The sequence below is a fragment of the Tetrao urogallus genome, assembly GCF_951394365.1.
Source record: "Tetrao urogallus genome assembly, chromosome: 1".
Classification (NCBI taxonomy): Eukaryota; Metazoa; Chordata; class Aves; order Galliformes; family Phasianidae; genus Tetrao; species Tetrao urogallus.
In genome coordinates, this window is record NC_136813.1 from 163,463,761 (window position 1) to 163,486,954 (window position 23,194).

Genomic DNA, 23,194 nt, shown 5'->3' on the forward strand with positions numbered 1-23,194 from the left:
ACTGATATACTTCTTTATGGAATTACAGCTTTGGACATTTAGGTACTTTAGTAAGAGAAACCTGGGGTAAGTGGTGTCATAAGCTCATCCTAAAGAATACACATACATTTATCTGTTTTCTGCCCAAGGCTGGAATATAATCACTTTGGATTTCATACTATGGACTGCTTTTGAAAAAGTTTACCATGGGATACATAAGACAGCAAGTTGTATAGATAGATGAAGACAAAATGTTGGAGAGTACAGGATTTATCACAAAGAAAACCTCAGTAAGCAAAAAACTGCCACAGGGAAAAGCTTGTGTTCGTTCAATCTGCAGTTTTTGTGTGGACAAATGATCAGTTTGCAGACTATGTGAACTGATGATGCTAGCTCAGGCAAAACTGCTTAACCACAGCTTCCTTTCCTCCTCCGCTGGCACAAATCTGAAGCGGCTGCAGATCTTTTTGCATGGCAAGGAGCTTTGAGACCCTCTGGGCTGAGTCAGCAGTTTCCCTGGACTACGTTCCTGCGGCTGGGAACATTAAGGGAAGCCGGCACATAGATGCCTACATGGTGTTTGAAAGACACCAGTCCAACCAAGCTCACGATCTTGACCTGAGGTGTGATGCAGGTATGTCTGACAGCACAGGCAATGACAGACTCAGCTGAGAAGGCTGCAGGAGCTCAGGACATGGGTGTGAGTGCAGGGGATGCTGTATTGTTGGTGGCCATGTGTCCTCAGATTCAATGAGTGGCTGTGCAGCACTGCCTCCAGGAGGAGTGAGTGTGTGCCTTCACTGTGCTTCTCTTGTAACTCCCATTGTCTGGGAGTAATTAACCCCCCAAAAGTTTTTTTTTTTTTTTTTTTTTTTTTAATTAGTCTGGCACCTCATCCTGAATGATGAAGAACTGACGGCATGCAGTTATAAGTCCAAGCATTAAAGGTTATTTCCAAATTCAGGTGTGGTCAATAAACTTCATACTGAAGCATTTATAAATGAATAAACTACATGGGCTGGGCTGCGAGATGACCTTGTCATCTGCATGCAGGCAGAACCCCTAGAAATCCTCCTCTCTGATTGCTCAAGGGCCTCTTTCAGAGGGATTTCTCTGCTACCTCGTGCTTACAAGCACTAAGGCCACTCCAAGCAGTGGGCCAGGGAATCACATCTGCCTCTGCCTGCAGAGCAGAGAGATCAGCCTTCCACAAGCCTCTAACTGCTTGCTGCGGCCCCAGCCCAAATAAGGGAAACTGTAGGCAAGCCTGATTAGCTCCAGCTGCAAATCCAGCTGCTCTGGGGAGGCCAGGAGTGCAGGGGCCATGTCTGTGCTGCCCTCTATGCGAACAGCAAAAGCAGGGCTCATAGCACAGGGCAGCTTTCACAGCCCCAGGACAAATAAAACTTTTACTAGTAAGTAATCCAGCAGCCGAGTTGCTCTTTCTGAACTGGGAAGGAGCTGCTTCAATATTTTACCTTCCCCCCCTCCTTCCATCCCCCTATTTATTTTATACCAGCATTTTGGAGAATGTGTTTGCTGATCTTGCTCAGAGAGTCTCCAGCGATGGCAGCAAGAGAAGTGGAAGCTGCTCCTTTCTCAGGAGCTTTGCCAACCTGCTCATGCCACCAGGGGAGAAGTGGCAAAAGCCCTCATCCAGAGCACTAATGTGCAGGGGGTTAATTCTTGAGGCCAACTTCCTGGATGTTTTATGGTGCTTTGAGATCTTTGAATGGAATAGTTAAAAAAAATAAAAGATCCATTAAAAAGTGTATTGATGATGATGATATGATAAGGTATGTAAAAATCGAATAGTCTTTTGATTATTTTGGATCAGGAGGTCTACCAAAGTACCAGGGCAAGACAGAAATTACAGCTGGAATTGTACCAGGACCCTGGGTCATTTGGATTCAGTACAATTTTGTCCAAATTGCTGTAATACAATTCACCTCTTTCTGTAGTGGACTTACAATAAGAAGACTAATAGATCTTGTGGCCATCATTACAACCATGCAGCTTAACTTTGTAATTATTACGCTTGGAACCTTCCTCAAAACAGGAAGCAGAATTTTTAATTAAAAAGCAAATTACTAAATTAGCTATTCAAATGGTGGAAGATTACATTAGTATCAAACTTCTAATTCTTTTATTTTTATTTCCTGCTGGCATTTTGAATTTAGCAAGTGTTTTGAAGGAAATACTCTTTTTGAAATGACTGTTCATTTTAAAATTCTTTAAAGAAGTAGTTATTCTAAAGCACTTTAGTCTTATTAGGAAAATAAGTATACAGTGTGTTTTACAAAGAAAACAATTTATGCATTCTTGTCAGCCTACATATGAACTGTAAGTGTCAAATGAGTTATTTTCTCTGCAGTACCCTTTATACCTCAATTGTAAATTATTTTGACAATTTCTGGATAAGGCAGTGCAATAAAAGGCAGTTAAGAGAGTTGCTAATATGAACAAATAAAACCGTTTCTGTGAAAATAAACCATGCCTAATCCATTGTAGCTAAGTGGTTTCACCCACAAGAAATAATCCTGGTTTCAGATATATTTTCTCTGATAAAAAATATCTCTACTGCTTGTAACTACTACATTTTTACAAAAAACTCTTTCTTAAATGAAGACAGGAGGAAAAAAAGACTGGGAAATACAATAAATGGCTATTTTTCAATTTCTTTCCACAGTCACATGGTTGTTAATAGGCACAGGCAGCTGCAAGGATTTTGGGGAAAAAAAACAGCTCTTTTGCTGGATGGAATTAAGCATGTGGCTCCTGCTGGAAGAACAAAGGCAGCTCTACTCACTTCTTTCAGACTTTTCTCCAAGTTAAAACAAACACAGGTACAGAAGACCAACATTTAAGTTCTACAACTTTTCGTTCTCTTACACAATAAGCTCTTTTTACCTACCTGCCCATCTATCCTTAACAGTGCAGTAAGGGGAAAAACGGAGGAACAGACATCTGTCAACTGTAGTATCTGCCAGGTTGGATGGGGCTTTGGACAACCTGATCTAGTGGAACATGTCCTTGCCCATGGCAAGAGGATTGGAACTAGATGATCTTTAAGGTCCTTTCCAATCCAAACTACTCTATGAGTCTATGCTGCTAAAAAGATCTATCATGAATTTATGTATCTTTTACTGAACTACCTAGTGGTGAATTGCCGAGTGCTAGAAAATGAAGCAGTTGTAAATTTATCCACTTTTTTTGGCCAGTGCTGTATGCTTGGCCAAAATCACACGACAAACCACAGCCATAGAAATTGACTTACCCCAAATTCCCATAAACACTGCAAACACCAGTGTTCCAAAGCTATCAAATATACAGAGTTTCTGGAAAAAAAGGAACAGAAAAAAGGCCTTGAAACACAATCAAACAGTAATTTCTTCTGCACTGAAACAGAACTGAAGCTGCTCACTGGACAGGCTGATTTCTAGCTTTTGCGTAGTTTAATAAACAATCTTCACTGCTAGAGTTTTCTCAACTTCTGTCAATGTACAACATCCTCTGGTAAACTAAGGAAATTAACTGCAAAGCTTGGCATTAAAAGTGTAAATGAAATATGCAGCAAGAGGATAATAGTGTGGTGTGCTGTTAAACTTCCATCTGTTGCACTGGAAGAGGAAAAGCAGTGCTTATTTTTAGTACAGTCACAAAAAAGCAATGAACATCTCTGCTTCTCATAAGTAAGATGACAACAAATCAAGGTAGTTAGTAACATGCATTCTGATGAGATACCCCTGTGGTATTTGCCTTTTCTTTTCATAATATTCTTTTTCCTGTCTTCTTTCTTTTGCCTGTTAAGTGCACTGAAGCAAAAATATCCATTAAAGTAGGGCAAAACACTTTTAATGAACAGCTAAAAACCTGTAACTTTGGAGTGGCTGAATCTATGGAAAGGAATGACAAAAGTCTAACCCTAGCCTAGTGGCAAAAGTTAATGGAGAAAGAAAGATAGATTCTTCTGGATGTGCACTGAGTGCAGGAGTGTGGCCATGCCATGCCATGCTTAACAGGACACTATTCAGAGCACCTGTCATGGCTAATATTGGCCTCCTCATGTACCCATAACTTCCTGACAGCTCTTGTCAAATTCAAGACACAGGTTCAGCTAATTTCTTTGGGGAGACAGGGGAGAGTATTTAGAAATGCCAAAACTCGCTCTTAACTTTTCCTAGGCAAAATTGACTCAGAGTTACTCAATCAAGTCTTTAGTAATTGAATGTTTGTTTTGTTTTGCTTTGTTTACCAAAAAAGGAAAGGAGTATCCCAAAATGAAACCACAATGTTCCATTTTCAATCAAAAAATCTTTTAGACATTGGGGGCTATGTAAAACTAAAAAGTCTTTTTTTTTTTCATTTTAGATCAGAATGGAACATTTTTAAATTGTTAACTTCTCATAGCTCAGTTGCTGTATCAAAAGGCACAACTATTTGCACAGCTCCAGTAATTATGCAGGACATTAGTGGAGAACAACATTGTTTTATACGCAGTACTAGGGAAAGTGCAACTAAGGGTTAATAGCATGTCTACAAGCTGTAAATGCAATTACCTTGGATGATTCACAAGTGATGGTGAGGTTCCAGTAGGTACATACTTTATCACACTGAGGGCACATTATGATATTACCTCCTATGTTGGGATCACATACTTCTTGGCTAAAAACAAAACTAGTCAGTCACTCACCAACACTAAATTCTTTAGTCCTTCTGTGCACAAAGACAGTGCAATTATGTCAGGGATATGAGAAATAATTCACCAGTGGCCTTCTTTTGAGAATCTCCCCCCCTCCCTCAAAACATCCCCATTGCCATTTTTTAGCCCTCATCTCTAAACTGGATGACCTAGACAGAAAATACTTTTTCCATCCTCTATGTGTAACAGCATTTCTCAAAACTAGTCACAGTAAAAATAAAATCTCTTCAAAGAGCTCAGGTCCATCAGTAGGAAATACACAAATACACACTTGCACACTCAGGAAGGCTATCATGGCAAGGTCAAGGGGAGGAGTAGGAATGCTGCCTGCCAGAGCAAGGAGCAGAACCGAAATGGCTAACTGGTCCCTGTGTTCTTCCAAAGAGGCTCAGATTGGAGACTGGTGTTCTAAGGGGTGGCAAGAGTCTGGCTTCTTTAGTCTGATATGGTAGAAGCTTATTATAATTTAACTAAATGATAATATGACTAAATGAGTATAAAGTGGCGACTGGAGTGGAGTTCTGGAAGAGCCTTTCAGCATGATTTATAAGGATAAACTCCCTCCCTGACTGGGGCTGTACAGTATGATGTCTTGTAAGTGATTTGGCACCCAGGTGTTCTTTCCTTGGTCCTTGTGTCATGGTTCAATCTCACCATGTTCTGATGAGACAATATGTGTTATCGCTATGCTTCTCTTCCCAGTGTATCCTGGGCAGCTGAAGCCCCATGTGCTCTTGCTCTTCCTGTTTTCTTCTCTCAAAATGGAAGAAAGCAAGTTCAGGCTTTTATCAGGGCCTTTGGATACATCCTTTAAAGATTAACACTCTGAAAATGATGTTACAGAAATTTATACTGACTCCTGATTATTTTTCTTTTTATTTCTACGCAACGTGTGGTGACTTAGTGCAATGTATGAAGAAAATACGGCGGTAACAGACTCACATGTCTAGTGCTCTAATGGCACAGGAACATCTATTACTTATCTATCTTATATTTTCTACTGTTTCTTTCAAATTCATAAATCGCGCTCCTTCATTTTGCCTCCTACAATGCTATGTCTTGCAAACTGTGTTCAGTAGAGGACTGATAAAAAATGCATGTAATATTAAAATAGACCCGATTAGATACCTCCATGTGCAGTTATCCTTCATGAAGAATCCATACAGAAAGCAGCCAACTCCTACAACTGCAGCCACGATCAGCATATTAGTATAAAAGCCCAGCCATGCAAAATAGATTCCAATTTTCTCTCCGTAGTATTTCCTGCAGAGAGAAATGTATTTTTTTATTTAATTAAATGCAAGTAAATTCAAATTTCTGTTTCAAATATGACAGCTTTTATTGTCAGATTCCTCTAGTTTAAACTCTGGGGTTGCAGAAGTATTATGGTTAGGTATTTCTATGTATTTCTGTCACCTCTTTTATGCTTGCATATGAGAACTGGAAGGGAAAGAAAATGAAAAAAGACAGATTATACCTAACAAAGAAAAATTTTAAGTGGATGTTTGTCAGGAATTGATTCATCAGTGTGCCCCCATGCATAAGCTGATAGAGGTATATGTACCTGCCTGCGTCTTGACATCTCAAAACCCAGACATGTTTTATAAATTCCTATTTACATAAATTCCTAGTTACTTCAGCATTAGTCCAGCCATAGTCGCGCTACAGAATCACTGAATAAATGTCCTGAGTTGGAAAGGACCAATAGGGATCCTTGAGTTCAACTCCCAGCTTCTGACAGGACCCAAAATCCAAACCCCATGTCTGAGACCGCTGTCCAAGTGCTTCTTGAAGTCTGGCAGCTTAGGGCCGTGACCGCCGTTCCAGGGAGCCTGTTCCAGTGCCTGATCACCCTTCTGATAAAGAATCTTCTCCTACACCCAGCCTGATCCTCCCCTGACACAGCTCCATGCTGCTCATTCACATCCACCAACCTGATGAAATCCAGGGGTTGCAGTTTCAAAATGTTTTTAGGGTGAGCCCATTCTCTGTAGAGAAGATAACGTTCACTTGGGCAGTCAGGATCAGTTGACAGGTGCCCAAAACTAGACTGCAAAAAAGAAAGCGTGGGATGAAGATAATTAATGTAACCATTAATGCATGGGTCAACTCTCATATCCACAGACCTTGCGGCATGATCCCAGACACTGGAATAGCCTTTTTGCACTGCAATCCAGGGAAACACCTGGGAAGTAGCTCTGAGATTGCATCAGGATTCATGCTGGAAGGTTGTCAGAAAGACTCTGAATACTAAAGCAAGCACTTTACACATGTGAACTGAAAGCAACAGACCCTCCCCATGAACTTAAATTCTCAGCCCGTTATTGGCACTTCGTAAAACAAATCAAAAAAGGATCTATTATAATTTTAGAACAGGACTGCTTTAATATGGATTTTAAGTAGCTTTCACATGGTAACATGCTTTATTCTAAAGCAATATTGTTCTGGAATGAAGATCAGAAAGTTCAAGGGATGAATCCAGGAAGTTTAGTCTCTGTTTTGTATTTATATTTAAAAGACAGTTGACTTGGAGGTAATCCTTATGTTTTTTACCAAGTTATTTGAAAACCTATTTCAGTAAAACCTGTTTTATTTGATGGAATTTTCCGTTCTATATCTGTAATACAACAAGAAAAATCACTTTTGTAGAAATCAATAGGCGACTTCTGATTTTCGGAGTAGCTCTGATATATAATTTTGATTGTATAAAAAGACAGTCATTAATTATTAGGCATACTGAGCCCAAATTCCCCATGCCATGACAGAATTAGACTGCAAGGCAGGTTTTAAATCTTTAAAAGACAACCTTAAAAATAGATACTCACGAATGATATTAATTCTATCCTGTAAAGCTTTGAGTTACTTCCAAGAAACGTGATTTGTCTTGATTATGACTTAAAAATTTTCTTTAAATCCTCAGAGACCTCATGAATATTTTCAGCAGAGTACAAACATCTCACGTAGTTACCATTCCTGACCTCCCATTTTCTCATTTTCTTCTCAGCAGAATACACCTCAGCCACAGAAGAGTGGTTCTGATGGGGGAGGAGGTGTGTGGGTGTAGATACAATCATATATTTGTCTTTGCTCACAGATAAGATTTGTGTTCTACATCTTGATTAAAATGTTGACATTTGGTATGGATTTTTATACTGGAAAATGAAGTAGTACAAAAATGTGAAAACTTATTTAGAAATGATGATAGAGTGCGTTAGGTGGGAACCATCACTCTCGTGTTCCCAGGTTCCTCTGTTAGCCAGGCACTTTACTGACCTGTATCTCCCAGAGAATACAAGATTAACATACCCTACATAAAATATATCATGTTTCAGTCATGGAGCTACATTTTTAACAAACAGCCTTTTGGAGATAATCCTCTTAAGCTGGACTCTGTCATATTCTACCATGTGGATAAAAACACCAGTGAGTAAGGCTTGTATCTTCTACTATCAAAAGCACACTCTTGATCTGCAGACTTTTATTTCTAAATACACTGTTACTGCAAGTTCTGGACTTACGTCATGAAGGGGAAATGCTGCTTTGTAGATTCCAGTGTCCAGTAACTTGTTAATGCCAAACTTCTTTACATTCTGTTTGGTCGCGTATTTCACACGGGATAGGATAAAATGAACCTGAAATTTACAAAATATTTTGTGTCTCTTGCAACCTGAAAGTAATCGTAAGTGGCTGCACGTGTTTCAACATACAGATTATGAAAGGGTAAGCAATGCAGACATTTAATCACACAGGGCATAGGAACCATTCAACCCCTCTTAAATTCTAGTGGAACAGAAATGAGACAGATTTCTGCATGTTGTCCTTTGAGATTCCCCAGTTTCTTTCATAAGTGACACAGAACTGTTGCATCCCAAATATTTTCCAGTTTTTCAGGATGCTTTCTTGAGGGCGATTACACTGTTTTGATTAAAATGTTTTTTGCCTTTTAAGACTAAAGGCTATAAATACTCCACGGACTTACGATTCGGCTTCTTGTTGCTGGATTGAAAAATGCGTCTTTGTCTTGAATATAAAAGTTGGATAAATGTTCCCTTTTAAAAGGAGCAGTGAAAAACTCTTGCTCAGGTTTGATAATATTTTCATCCACGCTGAAGAGTCTAGTAAACCAGTTGAAAGCTGACTCCCGAGTTTTCAGGTCGTTGGGCTGCAGAGGCAATTTGATGTGCATGACCTCAGCATATGTGCATAGCACTTCCCAAGGTGCATGCACTTTCACAAAAATAGTTTTTTCATCCAAAACCTGGAAGCCAAGAGGAGGAGAAAAATGTAAAGGTCAGTTCATATATTCAGTTCCTTATCCACATAGGGGCAGTTTGTGTTCTCAGGCACAGAATGCACACAAAAGAAAGAGCACTCACCGATCGTGTTGCTTCAAGTTGCAAGCCGTTGTTTATCAGGTTTGATTCATATACTTGTCTCTTCCTCTGTTAAAAGGCATTGAAGTTGTAAAGCATCTGTTCCAAAAGTGTATGCACAAGATAACAGAATTGCATCCCAAAATGAAGACTTGTTGGGTCACTATCTCCACAACCCACTTGGCATCTACTGTGGTCGTAGGTACAGCTTTCCCTATTAATCTAGATCACGGTTTTTTTGTCTGATGAGCAATACTGCACTCCAATGCAATTGTGGAGAATTCACTCTCTTAGTCTATAGAACATTACAGAGGTAAAAACTTGCCCCAAATTTTGACTGTTAACAGCAATTACCACTGAAACTTGTGACCTCCTCTGCCTTTAGGCATTAAGTGACCTACTGAGGGCAGTCTCCCTTCTCCCATTAATGTGCCTTCTAAACAATATTTTTTCTCTCAAGGATTTTCCATGAAAATCAATAACCACTTTCCTTCTCATTATATCTCTTCTTACTCTTCTTCCACAGTAATGATATGTGCTCACAGAGTGGTTCAAACTGTAGGATCCCTCTACATTGTAGTCCATAGATAAGCAGCTCTAAAGGAAGAAACTGATAGCTGTAACACTTGCGTAATCAGTGGTGCTTTCTTATGAGCATTCGATGTCCCCAGAAGGATATGACAAGTTTCCCTCAGTAAGGTTGAAATACGTAGATCCTTTTAATTTCAGCTCACAGAAGCTGCACTTGGCTGGCAGTTACAGACAATCTGAAATATATCTGGCTGATATTTCAAATCTGAGATGAATTTGATTATTCACAAACGCAACTCCGCTCCCTCAAAAAAACCAATACAGCTTCTCTACCCCCAGGATAAAAAATATAGAACTCCATAAGATTTAGAAAAAAATCTCAAAATTCATGTATAGCATTCCACTTTGAAGACTATCTACACCAACCAGACAGTTCCTTAGTGAGCTACTTGTTTACAAAGTTGAGCGTGGCCAGCTCTCCTTGGCCTACACACTGCATATCAAAGTACCAGTGTGGGTAACAGGGTGGGTAAGCTGCAGACAGATGTGAGAGGTGTGAGGCCTCTGTGAGGGCTTCAGCAGAAGGTGATACATTTACAAATTGGGACTCATTGCTTTATTCCTGAATTGGGCAATGCTAGGTATGCAGTGCAGTCCTCAAAGTAGCTTCTATATATTACTCTTTTGCTCCATAGATCACAGAATCACAGAATTGTAGGGGTTGGAAGGGACCTCCAGAGATCATCGAGTCCAACCCCCCTGCCAAAGCAGGTTCCCTACAGCAGGTCGCACAGGAAGGCATCCAGGCAGGTCTTGAACATCTCCAGAGAGGGAGACTCCACCAATAGATATCTTCATGCCACTGGACAATTTTTCTTTAGTTGCTTATATGCTCTGTGCTTAAGGGATTCTATGCTCCCAGTACAGCAGCTTTGATTTTCTTTAAGACACAATGGTCCAATGGCTTCTATAGCCTGGTTCTCTACAACCACAGTAGTGGCCTTAAGATCTGTGCTTAAATTCAGTCCTGTTGCAAAGGGCCACAGTCAATAAGTAAGCAATTAGACAGTCTTTGAAACTTTTATAGGTATGTGGAAACTGGTCTTCAAGACCAGGATGAAGACCCATCTAATCCAGGGCACAAATCTGAGACACTTCAGCAAAAGGGCAAAAGTCTTCAGGAGTTCCACAGGAATGGGTCAGTTTTATCTCCGTATAAATCTCATTCTATTGTTTAATGCTTAAAGACTGTTGACAATCTTTGAAGGAGAAAAAACATTCTTTCCAAAATTCTAGCAATTCTTGAAATTAATAATTTATATCTTGTTAGTTCTCAACTGCAGCATCTACCTGTAGCAATGGTCATAATGGCTAATACTACTAATACTATATTTTATAAAAAGATATTTTCTTTGTGCTTTAGATTTTTCTGCATTTTTGTTCTTTCCTGTATGGATTAGGAACAGCGAGATCCAAATCTTTCAATCTGCACTTTTCACAGAAGTATTTCTTCATGTCCAGTTAAATTCACTTCTTTATTACTGACATTATAATGATCTTTATGCTTTTTTCCTAAGTATGTAAGATTGTATATATACAATGCATATTTATAGTTTATTACACATATGTAAATATATAAAATAGTGTCAATGTAACTGTACCTTACCGTGTATGCTTCCCATGAAATCTAAGTCTTTTTCTTGAATTGAGTGCTCAATTAAATGTGAATGAGGCTTTTCCTCACAGCAATCTTTCTTTGCATTTGTCAACATTTCATGGATAATAGTGTTCTCCATTCTTCCTCAAAGCTAAAGGTTCATGTCATCTTGGCTTCTGAGCTAACTACATAATTATGTCCTCTCAGTCCTTTTGCCTGATCACTGAAATATGTACCACACAGGAGTTATTTGTCATTCTATTATTAACTCTTCCACCATGCTGAAAATTATTCATTTAGTTCTACCTCTTTGTATCCTCCTTATTCACATTGTTCTTTTTAAGGTGAATAATACTGAATCATGAAAACATTTCAACCTGAGTTCTGCTTCGTTTTTGCTAATAAAGAAGGCATAGGGCCAGATACCTGTTTCACATCTTCTTAAACAAAGACAGATGCTGAGTGATTTACATTTGTATAAATCTAATGCTTTTTTTTTCCAATTATTATTTATCTTACCATTCAGATTGCTTTAATAATTGATTATGGCGAGGAGTTCCCCAAATTAATTTTGCCCTCAAAAATCTTAGAGAAATGTTGACAATATTAAGATTTCTAATAATGCATTAATGCAAGCAGCGGGAAGTAAAGCCCCTGGGAACTTCTGCTAATTAGGGGCTTTGCTATTTTATATAAATGATTGAATTATGTGTGTGATTATCTATGGAGAAACTAGACTTTTACCCAAAGGACACTACAGTGGTTTTGCACTGACTGGGGAATGGAGTGTAAAGATATAATGTCTTATTTGGCTGGATTGTGGAGACTATTCCAACCTCATTTTGCTATTTGGTATTTTGCTCAGCTACTCGCAAGATTAAGTCGTAACAACAACATAACTATGGTAATGCTGCCAATGTAAAACTGACATGGATTTTCATGATTGAATGGCAAGACAACAGTCTGAGACAATACAGGATATATAATCAGACATAATTTTAAGAAAGGGAAAGCACAGTGTAAATGCTTATCAGCAATTACAGGCACGTATAAGGGTTAGCTCTTGGGAGCTGCTTTCTCACCATGGTGCTTTCAGTGTCTGACCACTGTCTTGCCAAGCTGAGGAGACTAACAAGAGAGAGTCTAGAAATTGGTAATAGACCACTAACAGGGTTTTCTGTTTTGTGAATTGTAGGGAGCACTTCCTTCCACTGCAGTGATAGAACAATGACACCTCATGTTTTTCTTGAATTTTTTTTTGAGCAAAGATTCCCATAACAACATCAGTGTTCAAAGGTCTTTTTCACCTTTGCTATCAAACTTCCTGGGTAGGCTGGCTGGGCACACCACAGGTGTATACAGTCTGCCATCTTTCACTGTGTCAAATTACAGCACAAAACAGCACCCAGCTACTGCTCTTTGTGTAACCCCAAACACTGTTCTGTCTCCACGGGTGTGACACTTTCCAGACAACAGGGAGAAGTGCAATTGGTTTGCTGAAAGTTATTCATGCTTTTTGTTTCTGGCTATCTAATCCAAACAAATCTAGATGTGGGAACTGCTCGTTGTTTGCCTAAGAAGACAAACTTATCCAGCCTTGCCCATATTGTCTACATTCCTACTTAAGTCACTGACAGCTTTTCAGTTTATTTCTGCTAGGGGAAAGCAGATGGACTAGAATGACATTCCACACCAATTTATTTTGAGTTTGTCTGTCTGGCATTGACCTTTTAACTTTCACAATTAGTTACTTCGGGATCCTGACAGATAAAAGTGATATTTAGGAGCATTCTGGAAGAGATGTTGATATTTAATTTCTCTTCTGATGGCAACCTATCTTGACAAATACAGTACATAAAATTGTGAGGTTTAAAAAAACATGCTTTGGGCTGGAATCTCAGTTGCTTGCTAGGCAGAGTTTCTGGAATCTGTTCCTGATAGTTTGCTTTTGTTGTACTTGCAGAAGTAATTGTAAAATAATTTAAAAGGATTTGGAGTTCAAACTGAGTTGCACATATGAACCTTATCTGCTAACCTTTGAATCTGTAAATTATGTTAGAAGCTTCCATGAGGACATGATTTCAGTAGTTCAGTTTTGCCTCCTTTAGGGCAGATTCCAGAAGCACATGAGCAGGAGGGAAGCACAATAACACTCACCCCAGAAAACAAGCAAGCAAATGATATTGTCAGCGGACACAAGCTATCAAATTGCTTTTATGCCTACATGGATGAAACCTGTATATATCTTGAGTAATATCATCTCCACAACTTCCTCAGAACTGCCATAGGACAGAATGTTTATTCTCTCATGGGAATACAGCTTCCTCCACTTGCACAGCAACAGGGTTCAAGTGAAAGTAAGCACCTCTGTATTTTCGAGGTAGTTGCATGCTTGGAGCTGACCTGCACCTGTTCATGCTGAGAATTTAGGAAATCTCTACCTATTTAAGTTTTCTTCAAGAATGGATAATTGAAATGCTTTTCTAAACTAATTACACCTATGTGTGAATAGCTGGAGGGTGAGAGGGAGTCAGTATTTCCGATCTGTATTACAAGCATTTAGTCATGACTAGGTGATTCATTTCCATCTTTATAGGGTTAACAAACAAAATCCTTTCTTTACTTCCTCTTTCCTTTAAGTGTCCTCACGTACCTGAGTTTGTGTAACATTTTATCTGTTCCATTATAGCTTTGGATTCCTTCATTAGTTCTCCAGCTTGGTGTCATCATACTTGTATCTATTTTTCTAGGAAATCCTCTATGATTGCCACGTCTTCATCCCAATTTTCTATGCTTTCTATTGCTTTCAACACAATATGTGTTTCCAGTATCAAAATTCCTGCCCATGCCTTCCTCAGTAGCCCTCTGGCTTCAGGTTCTCACTGTTTATGTCTATCCCAGCTGCAACAATTGCTATCAACTCAGCGTTCATCTTCTGACAATCTTCACCATCCCTTGCAATCTCACAGACTCACAATGGCAGACTTGTTAGGTAACTGAAAATAGTCTTTGGTTTCACCAAAACGTAAATAAAAACGCAATCAAATGAAGAGTTGCAGTACTGAAAGACATGGTGAAAATAGAGAGCTGCCTTGGTTATGTGCTGGCTGTACCTTAGGATCAAAGGATCACGCAGAAATTCAGGCTGGAAGTGACCTCAGGAAGTCACCAGCCCAACCTCCTGCTCTAAGCAGGGCCGATTCTAAGCTCAGACCACATTGCTTAGGAGCGTGTGGTCAGGTCTTGAAAAGCTCAAAGGAAGGGGACTGCACAGCCTGTTCCACCATCTTCATAGCTCATCTTTAACCACTGTGTACCTCTCTTGCTTCAGTCTATGCTGATGTCTTTTGTCCTTCTCCTATTTCTCCTATCACCACTGTACAGAATTGACTCTGTTTTCCTGGATAGCTCTGCAGATACCAGTGTGCTGCTGTTAGATCCTCCTGAAATCCTCTCTTCTCCAAGCTGAATAAGCACAGCTCCTTCAGCCTCTTCTCAGAAGAAAAGTGCTCCAGCTCCTAACCACTGTGGCAGCCTACCACAGAACTTGCCCTAGACCTTTGAAAGCAACCTCTTTCTGCATGAACCTAGTGCATTTGCTCATAATCTTCAGGTCTAATTTTTCACAGCTTACATCTGTCTACTGTTCTAACATTCATGCAGCACTAAAAATATTTTTCCACTGTTCACTATTTGGAAAATACACTCGTTTTTGCATACATCTGGGTAATTACAAACAAATTTAAAATGCTAATTGATAAAAATAGTTGTTTCCAAGGGGGCAGACTTTGTTGCTAATTTTGTTGCTCTTTCAATTCATTTTTACCACTTATCTTGTGAACATGTGTAATTCAACATCCACCCACTGCAGGACTCTCTTGAGCTCTACTAACAACATTTCTTACAGCTGCCCTGATAGTGCCAGTGACAACACTGTGTAAGGAATATCAACAAGTTTAGCTATGGGCTTTTTACTCCTACTCTTCTGTTCTCTAATCGTTGTTTGTATATGAGCTGCTTTCACTGGTGTTTCTGTCCCTGCCTGCCTCTACCAGAAGGAACATGGAGAACTGCTAAATCAAAGACAGTGGTGGGTGGGAGAGTGCAAATTCCAAGGGAACTACCATTCAGTGGGTGCATATTTCTCAGGCAGTTTGCAGTTTAAAAAGCTCTTGTTGCATCTGAAGACATTTTTATGGCCTCAGATGCGATAATGAATAAAGTTCTCTGACACACTTGTGAAAATAATTAAAAAATAACATTAAAAAATATTTACGGTCACCGTTAACATTTGCTAGGAAGCATCAAGCAATTATCTGCTTGAGTAAGATTTTTTGAAGGGTCTTTAAAGAGGGTCAAACTGCTGAAGCATCATGGGAAAGAGTGGTACTTGGAGAAACTCAGATGGCAAAGTGACAGGTATTCCCCATAAACAACTCAGGTACTTCACTGGACAAAATGTCAGCAGCTATGTATTTAACTGTCATTTGGAGCACTCAGTCAGCTGGTTCTTCCTTGCTTATCCTGATTTTAATACCAAAGCCCACTGGAGGCCTAATTCAAGCACCATAGATATAGCGAAAGAAAACTGCCCTAGTCTGAAGATCTTGGTGTCTATCTCTAACTGGGATCCTGATTCCAGTATTTTTCTGCTCAGACCTCCTGAAGGGTTCCCTCCAAGGAGCATGCTCTGAGGTCCCCCAGCACATGCTGATGGACACAGTGCTTGGTTTATAAGCTTGTCTCACAGGAGTACTCCCACAACAGTGCAATGCAATTGGCGTTCTGGTTACGGGCACTGTCCTTTATGTTCACTGCTCTAGCACCCAAAAGATGTTCAGATTTATAAAAAAAATAACTTACCTTTTGTTTTTTATGATTACTCCTCTTATGAGTCATTTTTGTTTCATCTTCATATACCAAAACAAAGTCAATTCTTCGCTGCCCATCGCTGAAGAACAAGGAATCAGGCTTATTATCAAAATCAGCCTGTAAGGCAGATAGGTTAGGGTAATTTGAAGAATTTTACTAATCCCTTCCTTACTTACTTCCTGCTACACAGTATTTCAGTGAAAAGAGAAATTCATTATTCATTATTGTGTATTAGACACATATAGTAAGAAGTCCAAAGTGAATCACAATGAGCACTGAGTAAATTGGAGAAAAAAAGAATCATCCTGATGAGTTTGACGGATCTCTTCATGACATAAACTTTATGCACAACTTTAACCTAGTTTTCTTCTTTAAAATGGTATATTAGCTTTTGGCAATGGGAGGAGCACTGGGATGTAGCACTACATCTGAATAACGCATCTGTCAAGTAGTTTGCATGCTGTCATGATACAATATTCTGTCTATAAGATATGTTGTCTCCTGATGGGAGTCTCAGAATTAGCGTGTTCCCATCTGTCCCTGTACCTGCTGGAAGTTTACACATCTCTACAATTAAAAAAAACAACAACAAAAACCAGTCACTTAATGCATGCTAACATTCAAAACAATAATTGCCCAGAGAATAAAGAACATGGTCAGGCTGCAGATGTGCTCTCAAAATGGACATATCCTATGTGAATTTATTTTTCCCTTTTTATTAACAAAATCTCAGCAAGCAGAACACACTGTTGAATACCACACATCCATCATGTTAAAATATATGCACAAATCAAAAGGATTAATATATCCATAAGCCATTATCTAGTCCCCAGAGAAAAGTAGAAAAGATTGTCATATCCACTAATAACATCTTCATGTGTTATTTTGTGTGTGTAACAATACAGACACATTGATGACGACGTAACCTGAATGTTCAAGAATGTTTTTGTAGTAATGGTCTTCTAGTCTGAGTACTCTGTGGGCACTATCACACATTACAACCCCTCCTCTCAGTTAATATATAATTGTAATGTTATCAGTATTGTCATGTTATGCAGTGAGTAGTAAACTCCAAGATACTTGGCCAGATCCATACATAATATTAATATGGGTAGAGCCACTAACGTTAGTGGATATCAAATGTCTGAAAGAGGTCTCAGCATTGCATAAGAGATGGCAAAAGCTCAAAAGCCAGCAAGACTTCCATGCAGAACTGCTGAGAAGCCCTTCCAGAGGGCTGGACATGCAGGGTGGCCTTGGGTAGGTTCAGACCAGCAAAATGCCCCAAAATAATTTCAAGAACATACCGTGCCTTTGGGTTCACTGAAAAGATTCCCAGATTTAATCTCTCTGAAATCTCCCTGTCAATGAAGACCAAACTGCATGAGTGGGGCCAGGCATATCAGCCACCCAGAATACAGTTTTGGGAACTCTGGGATGCTTGGTAAATAGATAAAAACCAGTGAAATGTGGTTGTGATCTCAGAAACTCCCCACCTGCAGCTGGAATTATTTTCTTTTTGATGCTGGTAAAATCAGCAAGAATGGCAATAGTCTGTCAGGAGCACCCCAGTTCCAAGGGGCAGATGGCATTTTAGCAACAACACAACAGTTTTAACAAATAACATTTTCCTATGAGTTTTATTCTAGACCTCTCTCTGCAGACTAGTTTGTTACTGTTTATCGGCTTAGTCAAAACAGTTGACCAAAATGCATCTCTCCATAATTTAGACAAAAACTATGTATTTTAAATGAACTGAGCAGAGTTTAGATTCCGTACTTTTTGTTGTATATACAAAGATGTTCTGTTAACTTATTTGCTCCATCAGTTTGAGCAGGTTTTGGTTAGAACAGTTCACTTTGAATTCTACATCTGCTAAGAGGTTTGTGACTACATACAGATATGTCACGTGTTGGTTTCACAGCCTAGCCTGGCACTCAGGAAACATCCATACACAGCCACCAAATCAACAGACAGATGCACACTGTAATGGTTTAGGAGAAATGGTTTAAACTTTCAGATGGTATCGATGGACCACAACAGCACTGAGCATCTCTGCTGCCCAAAGCAAGTCACAGGTGCAGATTTTTATATTCATGAGAACTGGAGTTGGAGTAGTCCCATTGAGCAAATAGGCTTGATTCTTGTGAGACTTCTTCCAACTAAGGACCTGCAAAGGTGCAACATTTAGCCTGCTGCTACCATTTTGAGTCTCATTTAAAATACAACCAAGAAGAAAGAGTGGTTAGGCATTGGAACAGGCCACATGGAGAAATGGTGGTGTCACGGTCCCTGGAGGTGTTTAAGGTAAGGGTAGATGTAGTAGTTTTGAACATGACTTATTGGGCAATGTTGGTGATAGGTGGATGGCTGGACTTCATGATCTTAGAGCTCTTTTCCAACTTTAATAATTCTATGATTCTATGAACTTTCTTAATGTCTGTCTGCTTGGGCTGACAAAGGAAACAGACCATGTCCAAAACAGGGCAGATGCCTTTATCAGAAAGTCTGCCGTGAAAACTTCTCTAATCATTCCCATTAAAAATAAATTACAACTGGGCAATTATAAAACAGTTAATTCAGCACCCAGTATCTACAAATAATTCATAATAACAGAACAATATAGATTTTAATGTTTGATCAGCAGAATTATCCCTTAGACTCTGGTGACTATAGGCTAATGTAAAGGCAATGTAAAGTAGCACTGCATACCAATGCTTAGACACTCTAGATCTCTCTGCAGTGAGAGCTTAAGACATGTAGTTCCCAGGTGGACACTTCTGTATGTCTCCCATCTGGAGTTATCTGCCACTTTTTGTATTCTGAGCATGAGCACCACATGCTGTGCTCAGGAGAGACGCAGTCAGGAAAAGCATGGTGTCCTGATGCCCTTGTTATACACTGAGCTGCTAACTTACTTGGCTGCAGTGCTGATGCTTCTCACTAGCTTCAGGGCTGCAAATGGGGCTGGACAGTGATGAGCCTGAGAAAAACCTATGTGCTGCACTGGGCGCACATGGAGCCCAGGCACCACTGTGTCTGAATGTGGTATGAACTGAGGTAAAAAAAAAAAAATCACAAGGTAAAAAGGCACTAAGGGCCAAGGCCCGCTGGACCCCAGCACATCCCCTGCAGCCCCTGTGCTCTGCTGGGAACCCAGCAGGCTCTGTTTCTGGCTGAAATTGCCCTGTGTTGCAATGCTGGAAATGCAGAGCCCAGACTCATGACAGTGAATAACAAGGGGAAGTGTTACCAGTGTCTAAACCAGAAGGATATTCAAAAGAGGAAGAGGTCCGATTAAATTTTAGAAACAGCAGCCTTGTAACTTTTGTCTAAAGAGAAAGAGTAGCTGTAAAATTTAAGCACTTTGAAGCATAGAAGTATTAAGAGATTTCAAGTCTTTTGTTACATTTTTAAGTTATTCTTCCTATATGACCTGTGCACAGGATAGAAAAGAACAAAATAGCAAACAGCAAATGTAAGATCAAGTTTTTCCTAGTTTGTGATTATGTAACTTCACTGAGTATTTTTCCTTTAAATCTAGTCACAGTCACGCATTTACAGCCAGTGTGTAACTCAGCAATAACTGGCTTAACTAGAATGGCAATAACCAGCTGCAGAGAATTCCCAGTAATCAGTATCCTGACCCATGAATTTGCTTTCATACATGTTTTTGTGGACATAAGTTTATGCATGTTACTACAAACATACTTTTCTACACATATCAAACTATAGGTATATATTATTGAATATAGATGAAAGATTAATCAACACTGGATTGCACGAACCTGGACAGACAAGAGTTCATACCCATGAAGCTAACTTCTTTGACGTAATTTCCATTGTCCTATTGATCTATCAATAAATGTTTTATATAACAACAAAGTAATAAAGAATTGACTCGTTAAGCCTGAATAATTAAGAGATAAGATTAAGACCCATACAAGTCAATTGTAACATAACATTTGATGTTGTGCAATAAAAAGTAAGAAGTAAAACACAAAAGGGAATGCAATGGTTAAAGTTCTGACAGTTATATTAACTCAGACATGTGGTATGTCTTATAATCCCTACTGGATAGTTTGTAATGAAAAATCATATATTATTCAATGTGATTGCTGGGGGAGAAACAGGGCTGGAAACCAAAAAGATGAGTATACACTGAAGTTAATAATTCCTTGGAGACAGTGGGTTGTTTTTTTTTTTTTTAATACATAATATTATTTGACAATATTGCAAATGTTATTATCAGGCAAATGCAAACAACTTTGTGCACACACACACACAAGTTAATGGAGGCTGAAATTCCAATCCATAATTTTGCTTAAGTATCAGCAGCACATTATCACTGAAAATAATGAACAGGTCCATTGATACTTCTGTTCTGGAAGAAGCAAACATGGGGTCTATTTACAGCACTTTCTAATTTTCTTAGCCTCAGTCTAATCATTTTAAGTACTAAGGGAGACAACTGGCTGCGCACCTTAACGTTATAATGATACTCAAGCGGATAGCAAGTTAATACTGATTAACAACATTAATAAATACACAAAAAATACCTTTAGCTGTAAAGTAGTGATTGTATTTAGTACTTTGCAGAGTGCTGTACAATCATTGCCACCAGAGAGATGGGGAGCCACTCTCTGCTTTATTAGCAGGAGGAATCTGAAACACTTTGGGCACCTCTGTGGGAGCCAGCCAAGAGGCAGTGAAGCCAGCAAAGTGAAAGAAGTGCACCTCTGTGCTTCAGGTCACATCAGGATATGGATCAGTGGATAATGGCTTCAAGGGATAAGTTTGGTGGTGGTCTGCAGCAACAAAAAGCTCAGAAATGTGTATAGTGCAGACATGGCATACAACATCAAAAGTGCTGTTTCACAGCCGTGGTGCCTTGGTGCTCCCAGGCAGCACAGTGGGACTCAGGGCTGTGAGGCACCGTGCTGACAGATGTGCAAGAGCCATGAAGGCCCAGGCCCAACCCAGCCAGCCCTTCCACACGTGTACCCAGCACAGAGCTCTTTGCCCCTGGCTTCCAGCAGCTTGGTGCCCCAGACTGAGTGACCAAACCCCAGTGGTGAAACTGGCCCTAAGCCCCTGAGATTCTCAGGATTCCTCACATGTAACCAGGATGGCTGTGCCCAAGGGAGCTGCTGTGCCTGATTCCTGAGCCTGATCCTGTAGCCATAGCTACGTGTGATGCTGCAGCAGGCGATAAAGGAGACCTGAACTCTCCTCAGCAGCAACAGTGACAGGAGTGAAGAAAAATCATAGAATCCTTAGAGCTGGAAGGGGCCTCTGAAGGCCATCTAGTCCAACTCCCCTGCAATGAACAGGGACATGCACAGCTAGATCAGGTTGCCCAGAGCCTGATCCAGCCTTGCCCTCAAAGTCTCCAGGGACTGGGCTTCAACCACATAACTAAGCAACCTGTTCCAGTGCCTCACCTGTAGAAGACTTTTTCCTTATATCCAACCTAAATCTACTTTCTTTAAGCTTGAAGCCATTTCCCCTTGTTCTGTCATCACAGACCCTGTTAAAAAGTCCATCCCCTTCTTTCCTCTAGCTCCCCTTTAGATACTGAAAAAAAAGGAGGAATGGGAACTGCAGATATTTTTTATTACTTACTACATCCTGAACAAGTATTGTATTATAACAGTATTGTAAACTGTTTGTTTGTTTTAAAAAAAAGAGTTTCTGCAGGAAAGGTGTAACTAATTGGAAGGATAAAAGAAGTCCTTTATTTAGCCCACAGGAGCTTTTGGTATGATTGTCAGTAGTGGCAAACTAATCATTACTGGAGGGTTAAACCACTTGTCTGCAATATCACATAGTTTTCAGAGAATCTCCAAACAGGTTCTTGCAGAACAGCAGGAGGTAAACCAGTGCTGGGACAGGTGAGCAGAGCATGACCAGTGTAATCCAGCCCCAACAGAGAGCCCTCCAGCACACAACCCACCTGGCAGGGTACCACAACCTGCATGGTAGTAGTGGGTTTGGCCTTGGTGGAAATGTCATGGTGTTTGCCCTTCTCTCTCCGCAGACCTAAGGATACTTCTCTTCCAATCAAATATTTAAAAAGGAAATGCGTAATATGACCCGGATGTCGTGAAACACCATTATTTGTACAGTGCTTTGAGCTCCTCTGGTGAAAATGTTACAGAAATGTGAAGTCTTAATTATTATCACAGCTACATAATATGATGTTTAATTACTTTCTATTCTGAGTGACCACTAGAGAACCTCTGCTCTGACACCAAGACCAATGTAAGCATTTCCTTCTGCAGGTTGTAAGCTCATTTGCACACCAGGAGAAAGTGATGTTGGTATGTGCCTCCATAGGGCAATAACTGCTGTGCATTCAGCATTCTCTCTCATGACTCATATTTGCTAATAACAACAAAGGACTGTTTCAGTTCTGTTTTTAGTAACAATGAGATTGTTAGCAAGTTCTGAATCAGAAGATGTTTTTCTCAGTACCTTAACATGCAAAGAAACTGGGAAGCCTCACCTCCAGAGCTAACTTCTGATGAGACACCCACTGGACTTTCTGCCTGAGCCCACATACAGCTGCTGGCTGTGGGAAGAACCCCAGCTCCTCCTACAGACATATCATGTGCCCTCACTTCTAATGAAGGCAAAGACAGTACTCCCCTGAAAACACATTTTTCAGCACCTCTCCTTTTCTGGATGCAGGAACATCCAGCACTTGATCAGAATTCGCTGAAGCCTTTCTACTGCAGAAATCACGTCTGAGGAATAGCATTAACACAGCTGGAAAGCAGTTAATGGCAAAGAACTCCCTCTGCAGATGCAGAATCTCAGAACTGTGTTTACTATCAAATCCAAATTTAAGCTATCCATCTTTGGAGCAGCTAAGGCTGCAAAGCAAAACAACTGAGAGCTGGGAAGAGTTTAGATGAAGGCTGTCTGTGAAACTCTGTCTTCCTTATATACTGTGTATGACACATGGTTTGGCTGCAAAGCCACATTCTATTACACTCTTTGCTGTCTTCTTTATTCAATGCCTTTTTTGTTATACTTCATCTAAGTAGTCTGAAAACCTAAAATGGAGATTTCCTT

At 39.8% G+C, this 23,194-nt stretch overlaps 1 protein-coding gene across 1 annotated transcript in view; it reads right to left on the reverse strand.

Moving 5' to 3' along the window:
- Window positions 1–23,194, reverse strand: part of ANO6 (anoctamin 6) — a gene marked incomplete at both ends in the record, with an annotated part of 68,108 nt that overhangs the window by 16,343 nt on the left and 28,571 nt on the right. Inside the window, 8 exons of the mRNA XM_079549341.1 lie at window positions 3,257–3,317; window positions 4,539–4,644; window positions 5,810–5,944; window positions 6,616–6,731; window positions 8,200–8,313; window positions 8,661–8,939; window positions 9,058–9,123; window positions 16,106–16,231. Of these exons, the coding sequence (XP_079405467.1) occupies window positions 3,257–3,317; window positions 4,539–4,644; window positions 5,810–5,944; window positions 6,616–6,731; window positions 8,200–8,313; window positions 8,661–8,939; window positions 9,058–9,123; window positions 16,106–16,231 (1,003 nt within the window). The remainder of the gene's footprint in view (window positions 1–3,256; window positions 3,318–4,538; window positions 4,645–5,809; window positions 5,945–6,615; window positions 6,732–8,199; window positions 8,314–8,660; window positions 8,940–9,057; window positions 9,124–16,105; window positions 16,232–23,194) is intronic.